Consider the following 22,252-nt stretch of genomic DNA (forward strand, 5'->3'; position numbering starts at 1 on the left):
ACCCAGACGATGCTAGGCCAATTGTGCGTCGCCCCACGGACCTCCCGGTTGGCCTGCTGCGACAGAGCTTGGGTGCGAACCCAGAGTCTCTGGTGGCACAGCGCCACCCTATACCACTGCGCCACCCAGAAGGCCCCCATTTTAGTTTTCTGATGCAAAACATTTTAAAATGTGAACATGACCAAGATTTGATAGTAGTCTCGAAACAGTGGTGTCCTGTGGTTCTCCATATTACAGTACCAGTCAAAAGTTTGGACACACCTACTCATTCCAGGGTTTTTCTTTATTTTTACTATCTTCTACATTGTAGAATAATAGTGAAAACATCAAAACTATGAAATAACACACATGGAATCATGTTGTAAACTAAAAAAGTGTTAAACAAATCAAAATATATTTTATATTTGAGATCCTTCAAAGTAGCCCCCCTTGAATTGATGACAGCTTCGCACACTCTTGGCATTCTCTCAACCAGCTTCATGAGGTAGTCACCTGGAATACATTTCAATTAACAGGTATGCCTTGTTAAAAGTGAATTTGGGGATATTCTTTCCTTCTTAATGCATTTGAGCCAATCAGTTGTGTTGTGACAAGGTAGGGGGGTATACAGAAGATGGCCCTATTTGGTAAAAGACCAAGTACATATTCTGGCAAGAACAGTTCAAATAAGCAAAGAGAAACAACAGTACATCATTACTTTAAGACATGAAGGTCAGTCAATACGGAACATTTCCAGAACTTTGAACGTTTCTTCACGTGCAGTTGCAAAAACCATCAAGCGCTATGATGAAACTGGCTCTCATGAGGACCGCCACAGGAAAGGAAGACCCAGAGTAACCTCTGCAGCAGAGGATAAGTTCATTAGAGTTACCAGCCTTAGAAATTGCAGCCCAAATAAATACTTCACAGAGTTCAAGTAACAGATACATCCGAACATCAACTGTTCAGAGGAGACTGTGTGAATCGGGCCTTCATGGTCGAATTGCTGCAAAGAAACCACTACTAACGGACACCATTGGAAAGAAAATACTTACTTGGGCCAAGAAACATGAGAAATGGACATTAGACCGGAGATAATCTGTCCTTTGGTCTGATGAGTCCAAATTTGAGATATTTGTTTCCATCTGCCGTGTCTTTGTGAGACACAGAGTAGGTGAACGAATGATCTCTGCATGTGTGGTTCCAACCGTGAAGCATGGAGGAGGAGGTGTGATGGTTTGGGGGTGCTTTGCTGGTGACACTGTTGATTTAATTAGAATTCAAGGCACACTTAACTAGCTTGGCTACCACAGCATTCTGCAGCGATATGCCATCCTATCTGGTTTGCGCTTAGTGGGACTATCATTTGTTTTTCAACAGGACAATGACCCAACACACCTCCAAGTTGTGTAAGGGCTATTTGACCAAGAAGGAGAGTGATGGAGTGCTGCATCAGATGACCTGGCCTCTACTTTGAAGAATCTCAAATATAAAATATGTTTTGATATGTTTAACACTTTGTTGCTTACTATATGATTCCATATGTGTTATTTCATAGTTTTGATGTCTTCACTATTATTATACAATGTAGAAAATAGTACAAATAAAGAAAAACCCTGGAATGAGTAGGTATGTCCAAACTTTTGACTGGTACTGTACATACTGAGGCATAAGAAGCACTTATTGCTTTCTTTTGAACAGTGTTTGCCTCCTCTTTAACCCTAGTATTTTATAGACCTGATATTGAGTGGAAGATGAGATAGCATACAGATTTACACAGCTCCTCCTGGAGGAGTTGTAACTGTCCAGATGCCTTCGCAGCAGGGAAGCTTATTGTCAATCAGCAGAAGAAGTTTCAGGTTGGAATAAGTGGGGCTGGTATGTGTGATACTCCTCATTCCAGCAACATGGACCGAAATAGGGGCCTGCTCAATAAAACAATACTTATTACCCCACATTGCGTTGTTTATACATGTAGCTACCTGAAATCACAAAACAAGATGCATAATGATGATCTACCTGAACATATTGGCCTCAGTGTAACTTTGTAATATAGTGCAACATTGAGCGTACTCTGCTTCAAGACATGTATTTGCAATAGCCTGACAAACATTTGTATATGTACTGTATGTGAACATTAACACAGGGCAATAACCTCCGAGCATGTATGTCTGCGAGGTACTCAGGAAGCAGGTTTGGGAAAATAGTCAAATTTGGAATAAAACAACAAAAGTTCTGGCTCACTCTAATCCCCACATTTTTGTTAATGTTTTACTGTCACTTGAATTTAACTTAACCTTAGTCGTTATTGTTTCAATGTTGTCCACTGAATCCCGAAAGGCCGCTGTGCATGCTGGTTAGTCTCCTCCACCTCCTTCTCAAGCCTCTCCGTGGCTAACCTGCTGTTATTATCCAGTCAGCCCCATCCATTTAGGACATATCGAAATCCCCAAGATGTCTTGTTAGCCACATTTGTTTTACTTTTACAAATGTAGACCTAATGTATTTTCTCCAAACATCACTAAAGTCAAATTTAGCTGTCAAGAGCCTAAAGTAATAATTGAGGTTAGGGCATTAAAATCCCAACGAGGATTCTTCCCTTTAGCTCGTTTCGAACTCCTGGCAAGACTCCAGCCGACTAGACATTCTTTATTTTAGTTATTTATGGGAAAGGTGTCTAGTGTTTTGTGACTGGATATTCCTATCCAGAGATGTAAGGATTACATCTGTGACCTTCGCTTAGCGTGCCTCTGTTTCTACACTCTGATTCTGGCAGAGAAAATGTTATTATTTCAGAATAAGATAATGATGGTAATGAAAAAGGTGGGCTAGGAGAAGGGTTGGGATGAGAAAGGGGGACTCTTGGTAGTCCTCTAAGGTGTCTGTTTTTCATTCTCCTGGGCCCATAATTACCCTCAATTTAAAGTAGTTGTTTGTTTGACTGGAGAAGCTGAGTTTAACGAGGCAAAGGTGCGTGGAGACCTCTGGAAATCCACTGACGTGCTCTCTACTCTTGGCCAGTACCCGGCCACCCGGTTTCCAAAAAATATAGCCGTGGTATGCATATGCTTTTCAGACATTGGTGTTATTCATGCAGAATCCCCCCAAAGAGTCTCTCCCCATTGTTTTATCACTAATAAATCTCTCATAGGAGATATAAATCAGGCTACATTCTTGTCCTCCCCCAAGGAGAAGAGGATCCTTTCGTGCAGCAGAAAGGCTTCACATTTTTAAACATACTTTGCTGTTTTTGTATAGTAATACTGCATTATTCTGTATTAACATGGAAGCTTGAAGCCAGAACAATGAACAGTGATGTGTTATGCTGTCAGTTAATGTACATGTATACTATGTTAACACAATGAATATGAACTCAACTAAGTGCGCTTTAATTTTCTCATTCTCTCCTCTCTTTGACTCTTCCCCCCCCCCCCTTTCCTTTCAGAATGTAAAATAGAGAATTGTGAGGAGTGTTTCAATCGAAATTTTTGCACAAAATGTAAGGAGGGCTTATATTCACACAGAGGGCGATGCTACCCCAGCTGCCCTGAAGGCCTCAGCACCACCAACGGGACCATGGAGTGTGTAGGTGAGTGACCTCTGACCTCTCTTCCTTTCACAGCTTCACTCACAGCTGACACTGAACTGGATTATGAACTATGCGTTTAAGGGCATGTTGCCTTTTGGCACATATTAGCTTTTGAATAAGATGTTAGTTCACAATCTCAATTGCTCAGAGAATATTACTGTAAGTCCCACACTACCCATACCTTGAGTATTAAGCATATTTTACTCATTTTCTATTTTCATTTAACCTTTATTTAACTAGGCAAGTCAGTTAAGAACAAATTCTTATTTTCAATGACGGCCTAGGAACAGTGGATAAACTACCTTGTTCAGATTTGTACCTTGTCAGCTCGGGGATTCGAACTTGCAACCTTTCGGTTACTAGCCCACGCTCTAACCACTAGGCTACCCTGTGTTGAGAACCTGTCACAAAGTCTTAAATGTTTCTCAGGTGCATATTTGACCCCATAATGTACCCCGTTCACCCTAACCCATCACACATGGTATACTAAATACCCTTCAGCTATCAGCAGCCAAGTATGTTCTGCCTGTCGGATGAATATCGCCTGCCATATGAGAGTTCAGTTCAAGACTTCATTGACATGGAGAAGCTGTGTGCTGTTGAGATCTCGTCCTCTGTTCTTTTTCTTCTTTCTCTTTCTGCTGTTTCTCAATCACCAGCGAGCGCGCTGAACTTCGAAGGGAGGCCTGCTGGATGATAAGGAAATTTGATTGATTTCTTTCTAAATGATTTCTGTCACAAGTAAGCAAATAGAGCACTAATGACATTACTCTGCAAGGCTAGTGCTAGCTGGATGCCCCAGGCCTCTTGACTCTTCAGAGAGGAGCTCTCAACCCCCAGGGTGACATTCTGGCATTGCCCCTGCTCCCTTACCTTCCATAAAGTGCTCAATCCAGCTGCTCTTGTCATATATTCTCTAATTTCCCTGCCATTGTTTTTGGCAGTATGAAGTTTGCTTGCTTCACCCCCTCCCACACCCCAGCCTTTCACAAAAAATTCAAAATATTTTCCTAGAAACGGTAGAAATTAATTTAAGCTTAACCAGCACTTCCAGAGATGCAACCTCTCTTATCGTCACTCAGTGCCTGGGCTTACCTCCACTGTACCCGCACCCCACCATACCCCTGTCTGCACATTATGCCCTGAATCTATTCTACCACGCCCAGAAATCTGCTCCTTTTATTCTCTGTGCCGAACGCACTAGATGAACAGTTTTGATAGCCTTTAGCCGTACCCTCATCCTACTCCTCCTCTGTTCCTTGGGTGATGTGGAGGTTAATCCAGGCTTTCCATGTCCCCAGTCACTCTCATTTGTTGACATCTGTAATTGAAAAGCCTTGGTTTCATGCATGTCAACATCAGAAGCCTCCTCCCTAAGTTTGTTTTACTCACTGCTTTAGCACACTCCGCCAACCCTGATGTCCTTGCCATGTCTGAATCTTGGCTTAGGAAGGCCACCAAAAATTCTGAGATTTCCATACCAAACTACAACATTTTCCATCAAGATAGAACTGCCAAAGGAGGAGGAGTTGCAATCTACTGCAGAGATGGTCTGCAAAGTTATGTCATACTTTCCACGTCTATTCCCAAACAGTTTGAACTTTAACTTTAAAAACTAATCTCTCCAGAAATATGTCTCTCACTGTTGCCGCCAGTTATAGAACCCCCTCAGCTCCCAGCTGTGCCCTGGACACCATATGTGAATTCAATGCCCCTGTCGTGTATTTGGCTATGCCGGATTAAGTAATATGACATGCTATTCTATAAAATAATTTCTCCGTAATTACTATTACCTGATTGAGCTAATCATGTAAATGTAATTAAGTAGAGAGTCGATCACCACAAAATAATATTTATAGAGCTGTTATCTTCCGAATAAACTCTTCAAGACCTTGTAATATTTTACATCAATAGTAGTCAACATTAATCGTCACCTTAATTCAGTCTCATCTGAAAGTTGATAATTCTTAGTTATCTGCACGAACCCCGGCTAACAAGTTGAATCAGCAATACAAAAGTGAGTTTAATTGTTTATTTACTAAGTACCTAACTAATCACACAGAATTACACATACACATATTTAAACCATAACTTGATTACAAATTACATCATAAAGGAAAATGTCCCTAGCGGGCGGAACAGATATGACCGCTGGTTACACAAAAGAAAAGGGCTGGGCTTGAGTGAAAGAGCAGGAAGACTGAGGGACATAGGGAGAAGCTGTGCTATCGTAAATACAGTATATTATGCATTCTAAATTACCGCCCATTTGGAAAAGGAAAATGCAATCATGATTTACTCTGAGCTGCGCTTCGGTAGGTTGGTGGTAGATGGAAGGCCGTGTTGCCAAACCGAGTCCTTTGAAGAATGTATCTGCTTGTCAATTGGATACGTTGTAATAATGTCGTTGGGTGATAGATGGGATACTCTGTCTGTTCCTTCCTAACCCTTGTTGCATCTGCTGTTGCTAACTCAACGGCTAGGAGGTATCACTTCTGTAGTGAATAAGAGTTCATACCATTCGCAACCAAAGCTCACGCTGATGTTGGCTTCGTTCTGTAGATATTATCTGAACCATTCTGACATAGGACCGTCGTCTTACATCCTCGGAACATGAAGTTATATTGTCGTCAAGGGCTTATATAGGAAGGGAGAGGAGGGCGCGTTTGAAAAGTTTTATAGCCCATGTCCCTTCACAGGGGCGGGCCACTGATTGAGCAGCACTATCTTATGAAAATCCAAATCTCACATTTTAGAAGCTAAAATCTCATTTCATCCCATCACAAATAATTTCATATTCAAACATTTAAATTGAACAACAATTCCATGTGAACCGATAACTCTGATGTGTTTGTGATTGTCCACTGTAGAGTTTATGTCATCTTATCATTGATGAGAATGTCTCAGATGACAACCGAACTGACAGCATATGTTCAATTGTTCAGATTACCAGAATACAGTTCATTTCCCCCCACCTACTGATGTTCCCAGAATCTCTATGTTAACCAAGGTTTTTGCAAATGTAACATCAGTAGGGTAGAGAGAGGAAAAAGGGGGGAAGAAGTGTTTATGACTGTCATAAACCTACACCCCAGGCCAACGTCATGACACCCCTCATTTATCTTCAGAGTACGTTCTGTTAGGTGACCTAAACTGGGATATGCTTAACACCCCGGCAGTCCTACAATCTAAGCTAGATGCCCTCCATCTCACACAAATCATCAAGTAACCCACCAGGTACAACCCTAAATCCGTAAACATGGGTACCCTCATAGATTTCATCCTGACCAACATGCCCTCAAAATACACCTCTGCTGTTTTCAATCAGGATCTCAGCGATCACTGCCTCATTGCCTGCATCTGCTATGGGTCCACGGTCAAACGACCAACCCTCATCACTGTCAAACGCTCCCTAAAACACTTCTGCGAGCAGGCCTTTCTAATCGACCTGGCCTGGGTATCCTGGAAGGATATTGACCTGATCCCGTCAGTCGAGGATGTCTGGTCATTCTTTAAAAATAATTACCTCACCATCTTAAATAAGAATGCCAATTTCAAAAAATGTAGAACAAAGAACAGATATAGCCCTTGGTTCACTCCAGACCTGACTGCCCTTGACCAGCACAAAAACATCCTGTGGCAGAATGCAATTGCATCGAATAGTCCCCGCGATATGCAACTGTTCAGGGAAGTCAGGAACCAATACACGCAGTCAGCTACCTTTTTCAAACAGATATTTGCTTCCTGTAGCTCTGACTCCAAAAAGTTTTGGGACACTGTAAAGTCCATGGAGAACAAGAGCACCTCCTCCCAGCTGCCCACTGCTCTAAGGCTAGGTAACACGGTCACCACCGATAAATCCATGATAATCGAAAATCTCAATAATCATTTCTCTACGGCTGGCCATGCTTTCCTCCTGGCTATGCCAACCCCAGCCAACAGCTCTGCCCCCCAGATGTTCTGAAAGAGCTGCAAAACCTGGACCCATACAAATCAGCTGTGCTGGACAATCTGGACCCTCTCTTTCTAAAAGTATCCGCCGCCATTGTTGCAACCCATATTACCAGTCTGTTCAACCTCTTTCGTATCGTCCAAGATTCCTAAAGATTGGAAAGCTGCCGCGGTCATCCCCCTCTTCAAAGGGAGAGACACTCTAGACCCAAACTGTTATAGACCTATATGCATCCTGCCCTGCGTCTCTAAAGTCTTCAAAAGCCAAGTTAATAAACAGATCACTGACCATTTCGAATCCCACCGTACCTTCTCCGCTGTGCAATCCGGTTTCTGAGCTGATCACGGGTGCACCTCAGCCATGCTCAAGGTACTAAATTATATCATAACCACCATCGATAAAAAAACAGTACTGTGCAGCCGTCTTCATCAACCTGACCAAGGCTTTCAACTCTGTCAATCACAGTATTCTCATCGACAGACTCAATAGCCTTGGTTTCTCAAATGACTGCCTCGCCTTGTTCACCAACTACTTTGCAGATAGAGTTCAGTGTGTCAAATCGGAAGACCTGTTGTCCGGGCCTCTGGCAGTCTCTATGGGGGTGCCACAGGATTCAATTCTCAGGCCGACTCTTTTCTCTGTATATATCAATGATGACGCTCTTGCTGCGGGTGATTACCTGATCCACCTCTACGCAGACGACACCATTCTGTATACATCTGGCCCTTCTTTAGACAATGTGTTAACTAACCTCCAAACGAGCTTCAATGCCATACAACTCTCCTTCCGTGGCATCCAACTGCTCTTAAACGCTAGTAAAACCAAATGCATGCTTTTCAACCGTTCGCTCCCCGCACCCGCCCGCCCGACTAGCATCACATCCCTGGACGGTTCTGACCTAGAATATGTGGATAACTACAAATACCTAGGTGTCTGGCTAGACTGTAAACTCTCCTTCCAGACTCATATTAAACATCTCCAATCCAAAATCAAATCTAGAATCGGCTTTCTATTTCACAACAAAGCCTCCTTCACTCATGCCGCCAAACTTACCCTAGTAAAACTGACTATCCTACCGATCCTCGACTTCGGCAATGTCATCTCCAAAATAGCTTCCAATACTCTACTCATCAAACTGGATGCAGTCTATCACAGTGCCATCCATTTTGTTATGGCTACATATTCGTCGCCAGACCCACTGGCTCCAGGTCATCTATAAGTCTATGCTAGGTAAAGCTCTGCCTTATCTCAGCTCACTGGTCACGATAACAACACCCAACTGTAGCACGCGCTCCAGCAGGTATATACCTCACTGGTCATCCCCAAAGCCAACAACTCCTTTGGCCTCCTTTCCTTCCAGTTCTCTGCTGCCAGTGACTGGAACGAATTGCAAAAATCGCTGAAGCTGGAGACTTATTTTTCCCTCACTAACTTTAAACATCAGCTATCTGAGCAGCTAACCGATCGCTGCAGCTGTACATAGTACATCTGTAAATAGCCCACCCAATCTACCTACCTCATCCCCATATTGTTTTTATTTACTTTCTGCTCTTTGCACACCAGTATCTCTACTTGCACATCATCATCTGCTCATTTATCACTCCAGTGTTAATCTGCTAAATTGTAATTACTTCGCTACTATGGCCTATTTATTACCAACCTCCTCATGCCATTTGCACACACTGCATATAGACATTCTTTTTTTCTATTGTGTTATTGACTGTACGCTTGTTTATTCAATGTATAACTCTGTGTTGTTGTTTGTGTCGCACTGCTTTGCTCTATCTTGGCCAGATCGCAGTTGTAAATGAGAACTTGTTCTCAACTAGCTTACCTGGTTAAATAAAGGTGAAATAAAATAAATAAAAAAGCTCAACAGCATGTCACTAGTGATAAAACAGTTGAGGTCTCTAGATAAACTGGACAGACTTGGTAACATAGAGGCTTTGGGCAAGACAAGGCCAAATTAGTGATGTCTGATTTGGGTGAGATAAGTTCCTCTGCATTATTTTCTCACTGTGAATATTTTCTCACTTTAAGACCTGTTAGACTCTAAAGCTTACTGGGTTTCACTTGAGGTTTGTTGCATATGATCTGTGTGTGCATGTAAAACTGTATTTAACTTCTGTCCTCTTTTCTATCCCACCTGTAGAATGTGAACTGGGCGAATGGAGCCCATGGGGTTCCTGTATGAAGAAGAACAAGACGTGTGGCTTTAAGAAAGGCACACAGACCAGAATGCAAGAGCTTCTTCATGCCTCCAGCACTGACACAGTATCTGCGTCATCCCCCCAGCCATGTGCTCCACAGACTGAGAGACAGAAGTGCACAGTGCAGAAGACACCATGTGGAAAAGGAGGTGAGGACTAACACATACCTACAGTAGGAGAGTGGCAACGAGAGGAAATAGAGTGAAACAGATCATTAATATATGGATGGATAAAAGACAGGAATGAGACAGTAGATGAAAGATGACAAAACAACACAACTACAAAGTCAATCATATTGCAATTAGCACCTTTTCTGATGAAGTCATAAACTCCCAGCTCTAACCCCATGTATGACCATGACCTGGAACGTCAGAAGTGTTGGTTCAGTAAGGACACTGAGCCTCTGACTGGGAACCATGTAAACAAACACTCCTAAAGAGCCAAACAGGCAAGGTAGACGGGAGGGTGCCTGACTGTGTTGGACGATGATAAGAGCTGGAGTTGGACTTTTTGTTTTGAAGCTCAACGAGGTGTGAGGTTTACATGGCTCTGACATGTTTGCTCTTGCTCTTATCATTCATCTGCCATCTTGTTTCAGAGCTGGCTAATGTTGCTAAGCTAAAAATCTTCCCGGTGACACTCAATTTGATAACAGCTTAATCATGCTATAATTAGTACTACTCCGTTGTTGTTCTTTGGCCCATAACACTTTTCTAGTAGTAGTTGGTTTTATAAGATGGAGTTTATTCAAGTAGTCGAGAAACCAAAAGGCCTCTCCTTTTGTCAGTAAGTGTTTTTATTGTATTCATTTTGTATTTTGTATTATTTTGGTACTTTTCTCCCCAATTTTGATCTTGTCTCGTTGCTGCAACTTCCCAATGGGCTCGGGAGAGGCAAAGGTGAAGTCATGCGTCCTCCGGAACATGACCTGCCTAACCGCGAACCTAAACACCGCCAGCTTAGCCCGGAAGCCAGCAGCACCAATATGTCAGAGGAAACACCGTTCAACTGGCGACCGGGGTCAGCCTGCAGGCACCCGGCCCTCCACAAGGAGTCGATAGTGTGTGATGAGTCAAGTAACCCCCCCCCCCTCCCCCGGCCAAATCCTTCCCTAACTCGGACGACGCTGGGCTAATTGTGTGCTGTCCTATGGGACTCCCAGCCAAAGCCAGTTGTGGCACAGACCGGGAATGAACCCGGGTCTGTAGTAACGCCTCTCGCACTGCTGCGCCACTCGGGAGGCCCGGTCAGTAAGTTTCAATGAACTCTGCCTTATAAAATAAAACGGACCAGTCAAAACTTTATTGACCAGCATGGCTGGGATGCTTAGCCTTGTGATCGACCCAATAAAAAGGTAGAGAAAGGTTTGGAGTCGATTTGTAAATGTTGATTTGAAGCGAAAGGAGTTGTTTTGTAGGGCTTGGATCGGCTGACAGCAGTGGGCCCATTTGGCCACTGTTTCAATCTCCTACTTTTCCCACTGTAATTCCTGGTTTTAATCCATGTGAATATTTTATTTGGCAGCTAATTAATGTACATGTTGAATCAAAGTTGGAAGCTTCCATTTCTTTACAAGGACTTAGTGTGCAGTAAACAAGCAATATTCACAAACTTTATGAGCGGGTGGTACACTTATTGGATTTCAGGGCTGCTACTATTTTGATTAACAGCTTTCAACAAACGTCAGTTTACCCATTGTAAAGAATCAATGAAGAATCATGTCAGTTAAGCAATATATAACAGATGGAATATGTAAAAATGCACACAGAAATAACATTATACAACATTAGATGTAGAAATCCTTAGAGGGAGGATATATACGAGCTCCTGCTTGTAATTCTTCAGGGAGGAGTGGGCTTGCTTCACACTGGACAGGACCAGGACAGCACTGTTTGAGAAATTAGAGGCAAATTTACACTGCATGACACCTGCATCCTGGAAAGAATTTCCGTCATGGATTGAGAAGAATAATTAACAGTGAAATATTATAAACTACCACATAAATGTGTAGTGCCGAATGCCAAATTTCTAAACTTAGCGAGTGGTGTTGTGAAAGGAGGGAAAATGAGGGAAAGGGATGCCGTGTTGGAACAACAGACTGTGGTGTGTCAGGACTCAGGAGTCTGAGACGTATGATTGAGACGTATGATGTGACTCCAGTTGTGAAATGTTGACAGCTTGACATTGAGAGATGATAAGCATTAGCTTCAACTTGTTTTGCTTATTCTGGTGTCAGAATACACTGTTGTGAAAATGAGTAAGGATCTCCTGTCAAGGCGCATAACAAATAAATGTTGTTCTCGTGTGAATTCATTCATAGGCGATGGGTATCATGACCTTGACTGAGCCCTTTTTCATGTGCTTAAAAAAACTTGCCATGTGCTAAATTAGTGAGGTCGCGAATCCATCTGCAAGACTTGGCCGACGGGGCCGCTGTAAAAAAAACACAGGGGGCAGTGCTTGTATAACACCAGTGATTTACTGGTCTGCAGATCTCACGCTTTGTGTCGATTTGGCCAAGCTCTCCCCTTTTTCTTCCTGCAGCTTTTTTACAAATGGGCCCGCACGAAAACAGAATTTGCTAAATGCGTGATTGCCTTTGTCAGGCCATAGTTGTTTAGCTTGGATGGAGTGGAGTTTCAATTATGGCTGTTATAAATTGATGGAGTCCCCCTCGATCCATTAGTGGGCTTGTCACGGGTCTAATTAAGTCCTTACACAGTGAGAGAATCAACCCAGGTCCTGCTGTACACACTCACACAAACAGCCCTTACTGTAACTCCCCAGGTTCACTGACTATAGGACATTACTCTAAACAGAAACAAATGTCTTCCAAATTCAAATGGTATCCATTTTGTTTTCATTAGCGGGAGAAATGAATCTCCCAGAAATTGTTTATTTACTCAAGGCAGGCAACACATGCATACTTTACAAAGCTAGTAATCAAGTCTTGTCAACACTCCCCTAAGAAATGTGACACAGCCCCCAATGTCAGGAGCCAACTGGCCAATAGGGCCCTACAGTGACAGATGCTTTAATGACTTTGGCCCCGCGTGTCTCAAGAAAAGTAACATCAACTACTTCTAGTTAGTGGACTACTGTATTGGGTCTGCCTCTGCCTGTTTTCTACCGAACAAAGGGAAAGAAACTGCACACCTGTGCTCCTGCCAGGTCCTTGTTAAATAAATGATAGGAATGCTTATTGAAACTCATTTAGTTTCAGGGTTCTCTTTATTCAAAATATGCGCCATTAAATACGTAAGTGTTTGCAGGTCTACTGCCAAATAGAGATTTTCATTGGTTTATACTGAGATGGAGCATATTTGAGTAATATCAAGGCTTTTTGTCTTTGCGTACTTTCAAATACATTCAAATAACAAACAAATTACTTAGAAAACAAGTTAACAAAGCACGTGGTGCAGAATGGAGAAAATAGTCGTAGGCCTATTACAACAGTTATATAATTAAGCAATAAGGTCCGAGGAGGTGTGGTATATGGCCAATTTACCACGGCTAATATACGGTCTGATATACCATGGCAGCCAATCAGCATTCAAGGCTCGATGCATTGCGTTGTGCATAAGAACAGCCCTTAGCCGTGGTATATTGGCCATATACCACACACCCTCATGCCTTATTGCTTAATTATACAACTGTTGTTCTATCCCTAAATTCTCATTGGCTGACAGTCATGGTATATCAGACCGTATACCACGGGTATGACAAAACATGTATTTTTACTACTCTAATTACGTCGGTAGACAGTTTCTAATAGCAATAAGGCACCTCTGGATTTGTGGTATATCGCCAATATACCACAGCGAAGGGCTGTGTCCAGGCAGTCTGTGTTGTGTCGTGCATAAGAACAACCCGTAGCCGTGGTATATTGGCCATATACCATACCCCCTCTGGCCTTATTGTTTAAATATAATATTATATTATTAAAGCAAACAAACAAGAATGCTCCATGAGCCTCCTGTTGTCAAACAGTTAGCCTTAGCGAATGTTGTCCAGCCCCCTTAGTGAGTGTTTTGAGTCTCTGTTTCTAGGGAACATGGAGACTCAACACACAAGTTCATAGCAAACATCCCTCAGCCTAACTGCCCAGTTTCCTCTCATCGTGGGAGTACTCATCAGCCCAGTATAAACAACCACTGTCTGACACCTGACACAAACATCCATTCCCGTTTATGTGTGTGAAAGGTTGTTTACACCCACGCCTGATCGAACACACGAGCAAGCCATACACACACACAGATATACACCCACACACGCTGTCATTAGAGCTCCAACATGTTAACCTCATTGTGGCTTAGCGGTGTAGTGGCGTAGCTTAATTTACATCAACAATGTCAAGAGGATGTCAATGAGTGCTCGCATGTTGAACAATCTATAGCTGTATGTACAGGACATGAAGGACTCTTGCACTCCACTTCAACCGTGTTGATTTACTTTCATTCCTCCATTTTATCCTCTCCTGAACTGTTTGTCCATCCCGAGTTCCTGGAAAGCAACTCTTAATGGATGTTTGTATTTAGGGAGCAATTATACACTTAAACTGTGTGCCAGGTGGATGTCCAGACAACAGCCTACAGCGAGAGTGAGAGATAGAGGAGGGGAAGACGAGGGTGCGGGGGAGGTGGAGTGGAGTGGAGAGGGAAGGCAGACGTTAAGAAAGGAGCTCACCTCGACCGGCTCCCAACTGTTTACATGAACTATTATGTTCCATCAGCCGTTGTCTCTGCGAGTGTTAAGACGTGTCCGGCTCCGAGTCACACTCCTCACAAAGGCTTGATTACTGTTTTCCGGCCTGTCGTTATGGCACTGCTGTGTGTTTCCTGTCAAGCCCAATGCAGCACTGTGTTGCGTCATGGTGGCATTTATGAAAGGCTCTGGATCCTGAGCTGCATATCTGGGGCTTAGTGGCAATTGGCCGGTATTTAAAGGGCCTGATAGGAAAGCTAGGAACCGGGGTATCCACACAATGCCACCTTTTATTGAACTGTTGTGAATGTGGGCTAATGGGTTAATGTCAAGGTCTACCAAGCTCATTCTGACTCTACTGTACTTAAAACACACACCATCAAAGCCCTATTTATAAAAGCTGAGCCCAACTACCCTGTTATTTTGGTGTCGTCGTCGTGTTATAATGCATTTCAATCTGTTTTTCTATCCAGATGGGAATAAGAATAAGGGCGAGCGACGAGACCAGCAGAAGAGGCGAGACAAAGAAAACGTCCGAGGCCATGGCAAAGAGGGTGGCAAAGAGGGTGGCAAGAAGGGTGGCAAAGAGGGAGGAAAAGAAGGAAGCAGAGAGGGGGGCAAAGAGGGAGGAAAAGGAGGAAGAGAGGGTGGCAAGGGAGGCGGCAGGAGGAAAAAGGGCCAAAACCAGGCCACCTCCGCGCCCAGCCTTACCCCTACTAGCACTGTAGCCTAGGCCTTACTCACGTTGGGACTTAGTGGGGACAAGGAGGGACAAAAACAAGGCGACTAGGCAACACCCACCTGCATTGGCCATTATTAAGAGACAGACAGTGGACAGAGGAGACAATATCAAACTGATGAAGAAAAGGATTAATGCTGCTATGCATTCTAGAAGATGCTCTAAGAGAACTGGAGGATTGCTGCAATAAATGAGGATCAAGACTTGGACTTATCAGACTTGGAGGGAAGAGGGTGAATGTGCAATGTGGAGGGTTCCACTGTAAGCCTTGCAGTAGGGTCAACATGTTTCATTTCACCGCTCCCAGGTTTATCATGGAGTTGGCAGATGGAGATCCCAGTGGCTGAACAGTGGAAGACACTGAATATGAATATGAGAATTTCAAGATGGAGTCTTCACAATGATCAAGGATCTCTACAATCCATTAGAATCCCTGATGTGCTTTTCAAAATCAATTTTTCATTGTTGACGACTCATGTTTTGTGAATGGTAGCAAGTAGATATTTCTAAGGAGATGTTGTTGTAATTGATATAGAGAAAATGAACAGTATTAAGATTCTTTATTTTAATTCTATTTTATGATTAAATAAAATAAAGGCACTGGAACAAATGTGTGGTTTTGAAGGAAAACATATTTTAATGACATTTTTGGTTTGTAGAGAATCTACTCCAAAACAAACCAGCAACAATATAGAGAAGATTTATACAGCTTTAGTTCAAATCCTGATCTGGTGTTAGACAAAGGTTACCCACATAATAGCTTAGTTCTTAATTTCAAATAGAATAATGTTTTGCTATCTTCAGCATAAAAGGTTTAGGATTGAAAACTGTGTGTTGTGTATGTGTGTGTTGTGAGTATGTGTGCGTGTGTCTGTGTGTGCATTCGTGCCAGTCTGTAATGTTACAGAATTTCAGCAAAATGTTTTTGTGAAGTAGTGGTAACACAAGTGTATGTATATTTGTGTGGCTATATTGTATGTGTTTCTGCACATAAGCTTAATGTGTGTGTGTACGTTTCAATCTGGTAGAATGGGAAATGTTATATAAACTCAGCAAAAAAAGAAACGTCCCTTTTTCAGGACCCTGTCTTTCAAAGATAATTCGTAAAAATACAAATAACTTCACAGACCTTCATTGTAAAGGGTTTAAACACTGTTTCCCATGCTTGTTCAATGAACCATACACAATTAATGAACATGCACCTGTGGAACGGTTGTTAAGACACTAGGCAATTAAGGTCTTAGTTATGAAAACTTAGGACACTAAAGAGGCCTTTCTACTGACTCTGACAAACATCAAAAGAATGATGCCCAGGGTCCCAGTTCATCTGCGTGAATGTGCCTTAGGCATGCTGCAAGGAGGCATGAGGACTGCAAATGTGGCCAGGGCAATAAATTGCAATGTCCGTACTCTGAGACGCCTAAGCCAGCGCTACATGGAGACGGGACGGACATCTGATTGTCTTGGCAGTAGCAGACCATGTGTAACAACACCTGCACATGATTGGTACATCCGAACATCACACCTGCGGGACAGGTACAGGATGACAACAACTGCCCGAGTTACACCAGGGTCGCACAGTCCCTCCATTAGTGCTCAGACTGTCCGCAATAGGCTGAGAGAGGTTGGACTGAGGGCTTGTAGGCCTGTTGTAAGGCAGGTCCTCACCAGACATCACCGGCAACAACGTCGCCTATGGGCACAAACCCACCGTTGCTGTACCAGACAGGACTGGCAAAAAGTGCTCTTCTCTGACGAGTTGTGGTTTTGTCTCACCCGGGGTGAGGGTCCGATTCACATTTATTGTTGAAGGAATGAGCGTTACACCGAGGCCTGCACTCTGGAGCGGGATTGATTTGGAGGTGGAGGATCCATCATGGTCTTGGGCGGTGTGTCACAGCATCATCGGACTGAGCTTGTTGTCAGTGCAGGCAATCTCAACGCTGTGCGTTACAGGGAAGACATCTTCCTCCCTCATGTGGTACCCTTCCTGCAGGCTCATCCTGACATGACCCTCCAGCATGACGATGCCACCTGCTATACTGCTCGTCTTGTGCATGATTTCCTGCAAGACAGGAATGTCTGTGTTCTGCCATGGCCAGCAAAGAGTCCGGATCTCAATCCCATTGAGCATGTCTTGGACCTGTTGGATCACAGGGTGAGGGCTAGGACCATTCCCCCCATAAATGTCCGGGAACTTGCAGGTGCCTTGGTGGAAGAGTGGGGTAACATCTCACAGCAAGAACTGGCAAATCTGGTGCAGTCCATAAGGAGGAGATGTACTGCACTACTTAATGCAGCTGGTGGCCACACCAGATACTGACTGTTACTTTTGATTTTGATCCCCGCCCCCTTTGTTCAGGGACACATTATTCAATTTATATTACTCACACCTGTGTTACATGTTCAGTTCATGTCTCAGCTGTTGAATCTTGTTATGTTCATACAAATATTTACATATTAAGTTTGCTGAAAATAAACGCAGTTGACAGTGAGAGGACGTTTCTTTTTTTGCTGAGTTTATATGATGAGAGAGACCATTGTAAAGGCACAGTAATATATCAACGCATCAATATTTCCATAATCATATGCCTCTGGTTACATGTAAACCATCTACAGCTGCTCAGTAATCATGTGTTTTTGCAACAGGGTCCAACATATTGCACAGCCTTTTGTGTTCTGTGCTATATACAGCTCTGTCATTGGAAATAATCATTGCATTATACAACTACTGTCAGCCTGATACGACAGATCAACTAAAGCTTTTGTACCGTTTGACACTAATCTTTGCGCAATCATTTTCACATTTTGTTTAGCTTTCCCTGGGTCTATTTGCTTTACACAAAAATATTAGCTTCATGAGAAGGTATACGTTAAAAACGCGTTCATATTGTGGATAGTGGTACTGAAAATGTCGACATCAGTATATCATTGATCATAACGACTATTAGTATCATTATGATATATCTGATTACTTCTGTGAAAGCTTGAATAAACTTCAGATTTAGTAAACATGGCAGACACACTAGCATGATCATTGTATATTTTACAGTAGTCGGTCTCTTCCTGTGCAATCAAATGTTATTATTAGTATTTCCATGTTTCCATTTCCTTTTTGTTCTCCGTGGTCTCTCAATGGATTTTACTTTTCACACATACAGTAGTTGGCCTGTATATGCCATACATATACAGTACAGTAGCCTACATTTATACCAATGATCTGTATTTGTATACTATACCAGTAAGTATACAGTCACCATAATAATTGACACACATATTAAGACTGCCTTTCACAGGCTCTTTAAATTTATAATGACAGCACATTCACGGCATCTGTTTGTCATTGCTGAAGGAAGTGCACAAATCTCATGTAATGTCTCCATAAAAACTGAACCACGATGCACAAGCCCAAATTAAAATGACATAAATCTGACAACATTGCGCAGTCCCCTCAGTCAATCTCTCCAACCGCTCTATTATGTCTCTATTATAATGTTGATCTCATTCAGTGGCACAATAAGAGTAGAACAACAGAGCAGAGATGTGAAACTGGCAGCTCACGGCCTGGGGATCAATTTCCCAAAATGTATTATGGGAAGTCAAGTCGAGTCTCAATTTACTGTTGAGAGTTAGAATAGTTGAATACACAAGGTGCAATTCCGAAATGTGTTTGTGCATCAGAATGTTTTCTCTTGTTATGTCAATCACTGACAGTCACTCAATTAGTCTGTTAGCTAAAATGTTTTAGATTTGTAAGTTAGTCTAGACAGCTATCTAAACTTGTAATAATCATGGTGGATTTACCAATCGGGGGTCCCCATAGATTTTCTTAGTCACTTTCACTCAGATATATTAAAGACTGCAAACATTTCTCTCCACCCTATGGCAAATTGTGTAGAATTTCAGGAAATTAGCTGTAAAACGGCACATTTTTCTCTCCGCCCCATGGCAAAATGAGTAGATTTGCATGAAATTGGTTATAAAATTGCTAAATATTCTCCACCCTATGGCTACATTTGTAGAATTGCAGCAAACTTACTTAAAAACTAACATTTTCTCTACGGCCCAGGCTAAATGTGTAGAATTGCAGGAAATGAATGCTAAAACAGTGTTTTTTCTGCTGTCAAGAGGGAGACCCCCAACAAAATTTTACTTATGACCCCCAGAAGGCTAGGGCCGGCTCAGACTGCATGTGTGGGTATGGATGTGGGTATGCAACCCCTCATGATAAGTTCAGATTTTTTTGTGGCCCCCACCCCATCAAAGTTGCCCATCCCTGACATGGAGTATAATCATGCTGGGCAATGGAGGGCTGTGTTGGTAGTACATTCAGCGCTGGACCGTTAACATAGGCTGTATAAAATGGCTGTGAATGGCCATATGGAGACAATACTGTATGTATTCCATTGAAGCATGGGAAAACTGCTTGAAATGTGAGGCAGGTTGGGTAATTTCAGTTCATCCAGGTGATGGCGGTTTGGAGCAACAGTATGGAAAGACAGCTTCCGCACTGCATGCCGCTGGGAGTGACAGGAGGCCATCTTGGGAGGTGGAACGGGAATGGCCCAGCTGGTGCAAGCAGTTGCGGCAGTCTCTGAGCACTGGGCCAAACGATGGAGCCTGGGCAGCGGCTGTAAAAGCAGGGACAGAAATAAAAACGAAGGATGTGTCATAACTAGGGGGATGGGTCTACTCTGGTCTAATCTACCAGGCCTTCATCCTGTGCAACAAAAACAGCCGTTTCTCATTACAAGAGGGGAGGGCAGGGGAACGGTAGAGTTTGGACTGTAAATTACACTTTCATCCCTCTTCCTGACCATAAATTCTCAACCTCGGCTACATGGGACTGAGCTCTCCATCACATTCAAGCTCCCACTCTCTTTTTTCTCTCTCTCTCCCTCTGTCTTTTCCAGGGAGAGAAATTGATGGTAACTCTCAAGAGTATATAGGTGCCCTCGCTTTTCCAGGATCATAAACACTTGATCTCATTACTTTTGCTTGGCTTTAAGGACACAGTCTCTATGTGTGTGAAACCTTATTGCCACATCTGTGCTTGCTCACTTTCCCTTGTTTGTACTGTACCTGTCACCCTTATTAGGCCCTGCTAGCCAAGCCAACCCCCTGCAAATTATAGAGACGGGAATCCTTCCTGTTGTCATTTTAATAATTCACTGAAAAATAGGCCCCGGGGCCCTGGTTAGTTCCCATAGACTGAAGCAAGAGACCGGGGGCCCTTCTGAACCACTGCTGGCCCCTCCCCCTATTTCGTCATCCCATTCACCAATGGGGGTGAATGGGGGGTGGGGCCACATGAGGCCACTGGATTGCTAGAGTCACAGGCTCAGTCACAGCAGCAACTCCAAAAGCGGTGCACTACATTAGGGTTTACACTGTTATTACCAATTACCCATTGCTGTCCTCCATTCAAAGCCTCTCCCCAAATCCAGTGGAACTCGCGGCTTCCATCCAGCTCTCCTAAGATGAACCCACTGAGACTTCCCCCCAGAGACTACACTGATCCATGGTTTCCATCTCTGGAGCACAGCAGTCTCTGTCTCTCTCATGGCTACAGATCTGAGAGGTAGACCAGTAGAGGCCAGAGGGAACGTTCAAAGGGAGGCCTTGATTACTCCAAAATATATAGTGGGAAATGTGTCAAGCCAGAAAGAGACTGACAGGCCACCCACTTGATTTAGAGATGGCCATCCATTGATAGGGAATCCACGCTATTGGAGCTGAGGAACAGTAACACAGAGAGAGCATAATGTCTGTGATCATTAAAGGCCATCAATGCCAATGCATTAGCCCTACTCAATGTGAGTACTCTCATTGATTGAAGAAACAGACTGACAACATTACATAGTACACATGTGTATCTGATGACAATTACAATTGAGACTACAAGGCCAGTTGGCCTGTATTGTTGAAGAGTCAATTATCCTAAGGGATGAACACTGAAAACCCCAAAGTCTTGAAAACATCCCCATTGCTTTATGTACTATACTGCCCCCCTTTGGGGTAAACCCATATTGCATCAATGTTGATACAGTAGACCTAAACTACAGGTAACTGCCCAAATAAAGTATCTTAATAGGGTGTTGGGCCGCCTGAACAGCTTCAATGCGCTTTGGCATAGATTCTACAAGTGTCTGGAACTATATTGGAGGGATACGACACCATTGGTGTTTTGTTGATGGAAAACACTGCTTCAGAATCTCCCATACATGTTGAATTTGGTTGAGATCTGGTAACTGAGACACACACACACACATTTTAAACCCTCTATGCCCTTTTGAGACCTCTCTTTCAAAGTCATTGAGATCTCTTCTACCCATGGTAGCCAAAAATAATGGGCAACTCGGCATTTTTATACATTAAACATAGATGGTGGGGGCGAAGTCTTAAAACGTGAAGTTGATTGATCCCTGTCGAGGAAGTAGCTGATTTGATGTGTATGACAGTAAAATATTCTTACCATCAAATGTGTTGGCACCTTCAATTCTTACTATTTACCCAATTTATTGAAAGCTAGCCAATGTTACAGACTAGCCAGCTACTGTTCATGTAAATCTCCGTTTCCGTTTCATTAGTTAACGTTACCTCTGTCAGTGAATTCAATTGTTGAATCGTGTTTCGGCTCATGATTATATGTCTCATTTCAAGCAACTAGCTGCAGGCTTAAAGAAACATTCAATCACATACTTTTCATGGAAACCCAATAAAGGCATGCAGATAGAAAGATGTGTGTGTCATGTATGCCAGAATGCAGGTTTAAAAACAACAGCTGCAGATGCATGTTAGCCAATACATAGCCCACACATATGGCATACCATGTAATAAAATATTTTCGAAAAACAGTTGTATAATGTGCTCTGCAATAAGATAACTAATCTGGTTTAGAAATCAAACTCTGGTTATCAAATAACAACAGCCCAATTTTTTGTAATTTTTATTTAACTAGGCGAGTCAGTTAAAAACAAATGAACTTATTATTTTCAATGACGGCCTATGAACAGTGGGTTAACTGCCTTGTTCAGGGGGGGGCGACAGATTTTTACCTTGTCAGCTCAGGGAAACTG

The 22,252-nt window shown here is 42.9% G+C and overlaps 1 protein-coding gene across 2 annotated transcripts in view; it reads left to right on the forward strand.

The window, feature by feature from the left end:
• The window catches only part of LOC118364286 (R-spondin-1-like), a 38,472-nt gene extending 20,285 nt beyond the window's left edge, over positions 1-18,187 (forward strand). For both annotated transcript variants that reach the window (XM_052489381.1, XM_052489383.1), the window contains exons 5-7: positions 3,425-3,568; positions 9,673-9,879; positions 14,908-18,187. In XM_052489381.1, coding sequence (XP_052345341.1) covers positions 3,425-3,568; positions 9,673-9,879; positions 14,908-15,167 — 611 coding nt within the window. In that variant the 3' untranslated portion in view covers positions 15,168-18,187. The remainder of the gene's footprint in view (positions 1-3,424; positions 3,569-9,672; positions 9,880-14,907) is intronic.
• The last annotated feature ends 4,065 nt before the right edge of the window (positions 18,188-22,252 follow it).

Source organism: Oncorhynchus keta, chromosome 31 (assembly GCF_023373465.1).
Source record: "Oncorhynchus keta strain PuntledgeMale-10-30-2019 chromosome 31, Oket_V2, whole genome shotgun sequence".
Taxonomy (NCBI): Eukaryota; Metazoa; Chordata; class Actinopteri; order Salmoniformes; family Salmonidae; genus Oncorhynchus; species Oncorhynchus keta.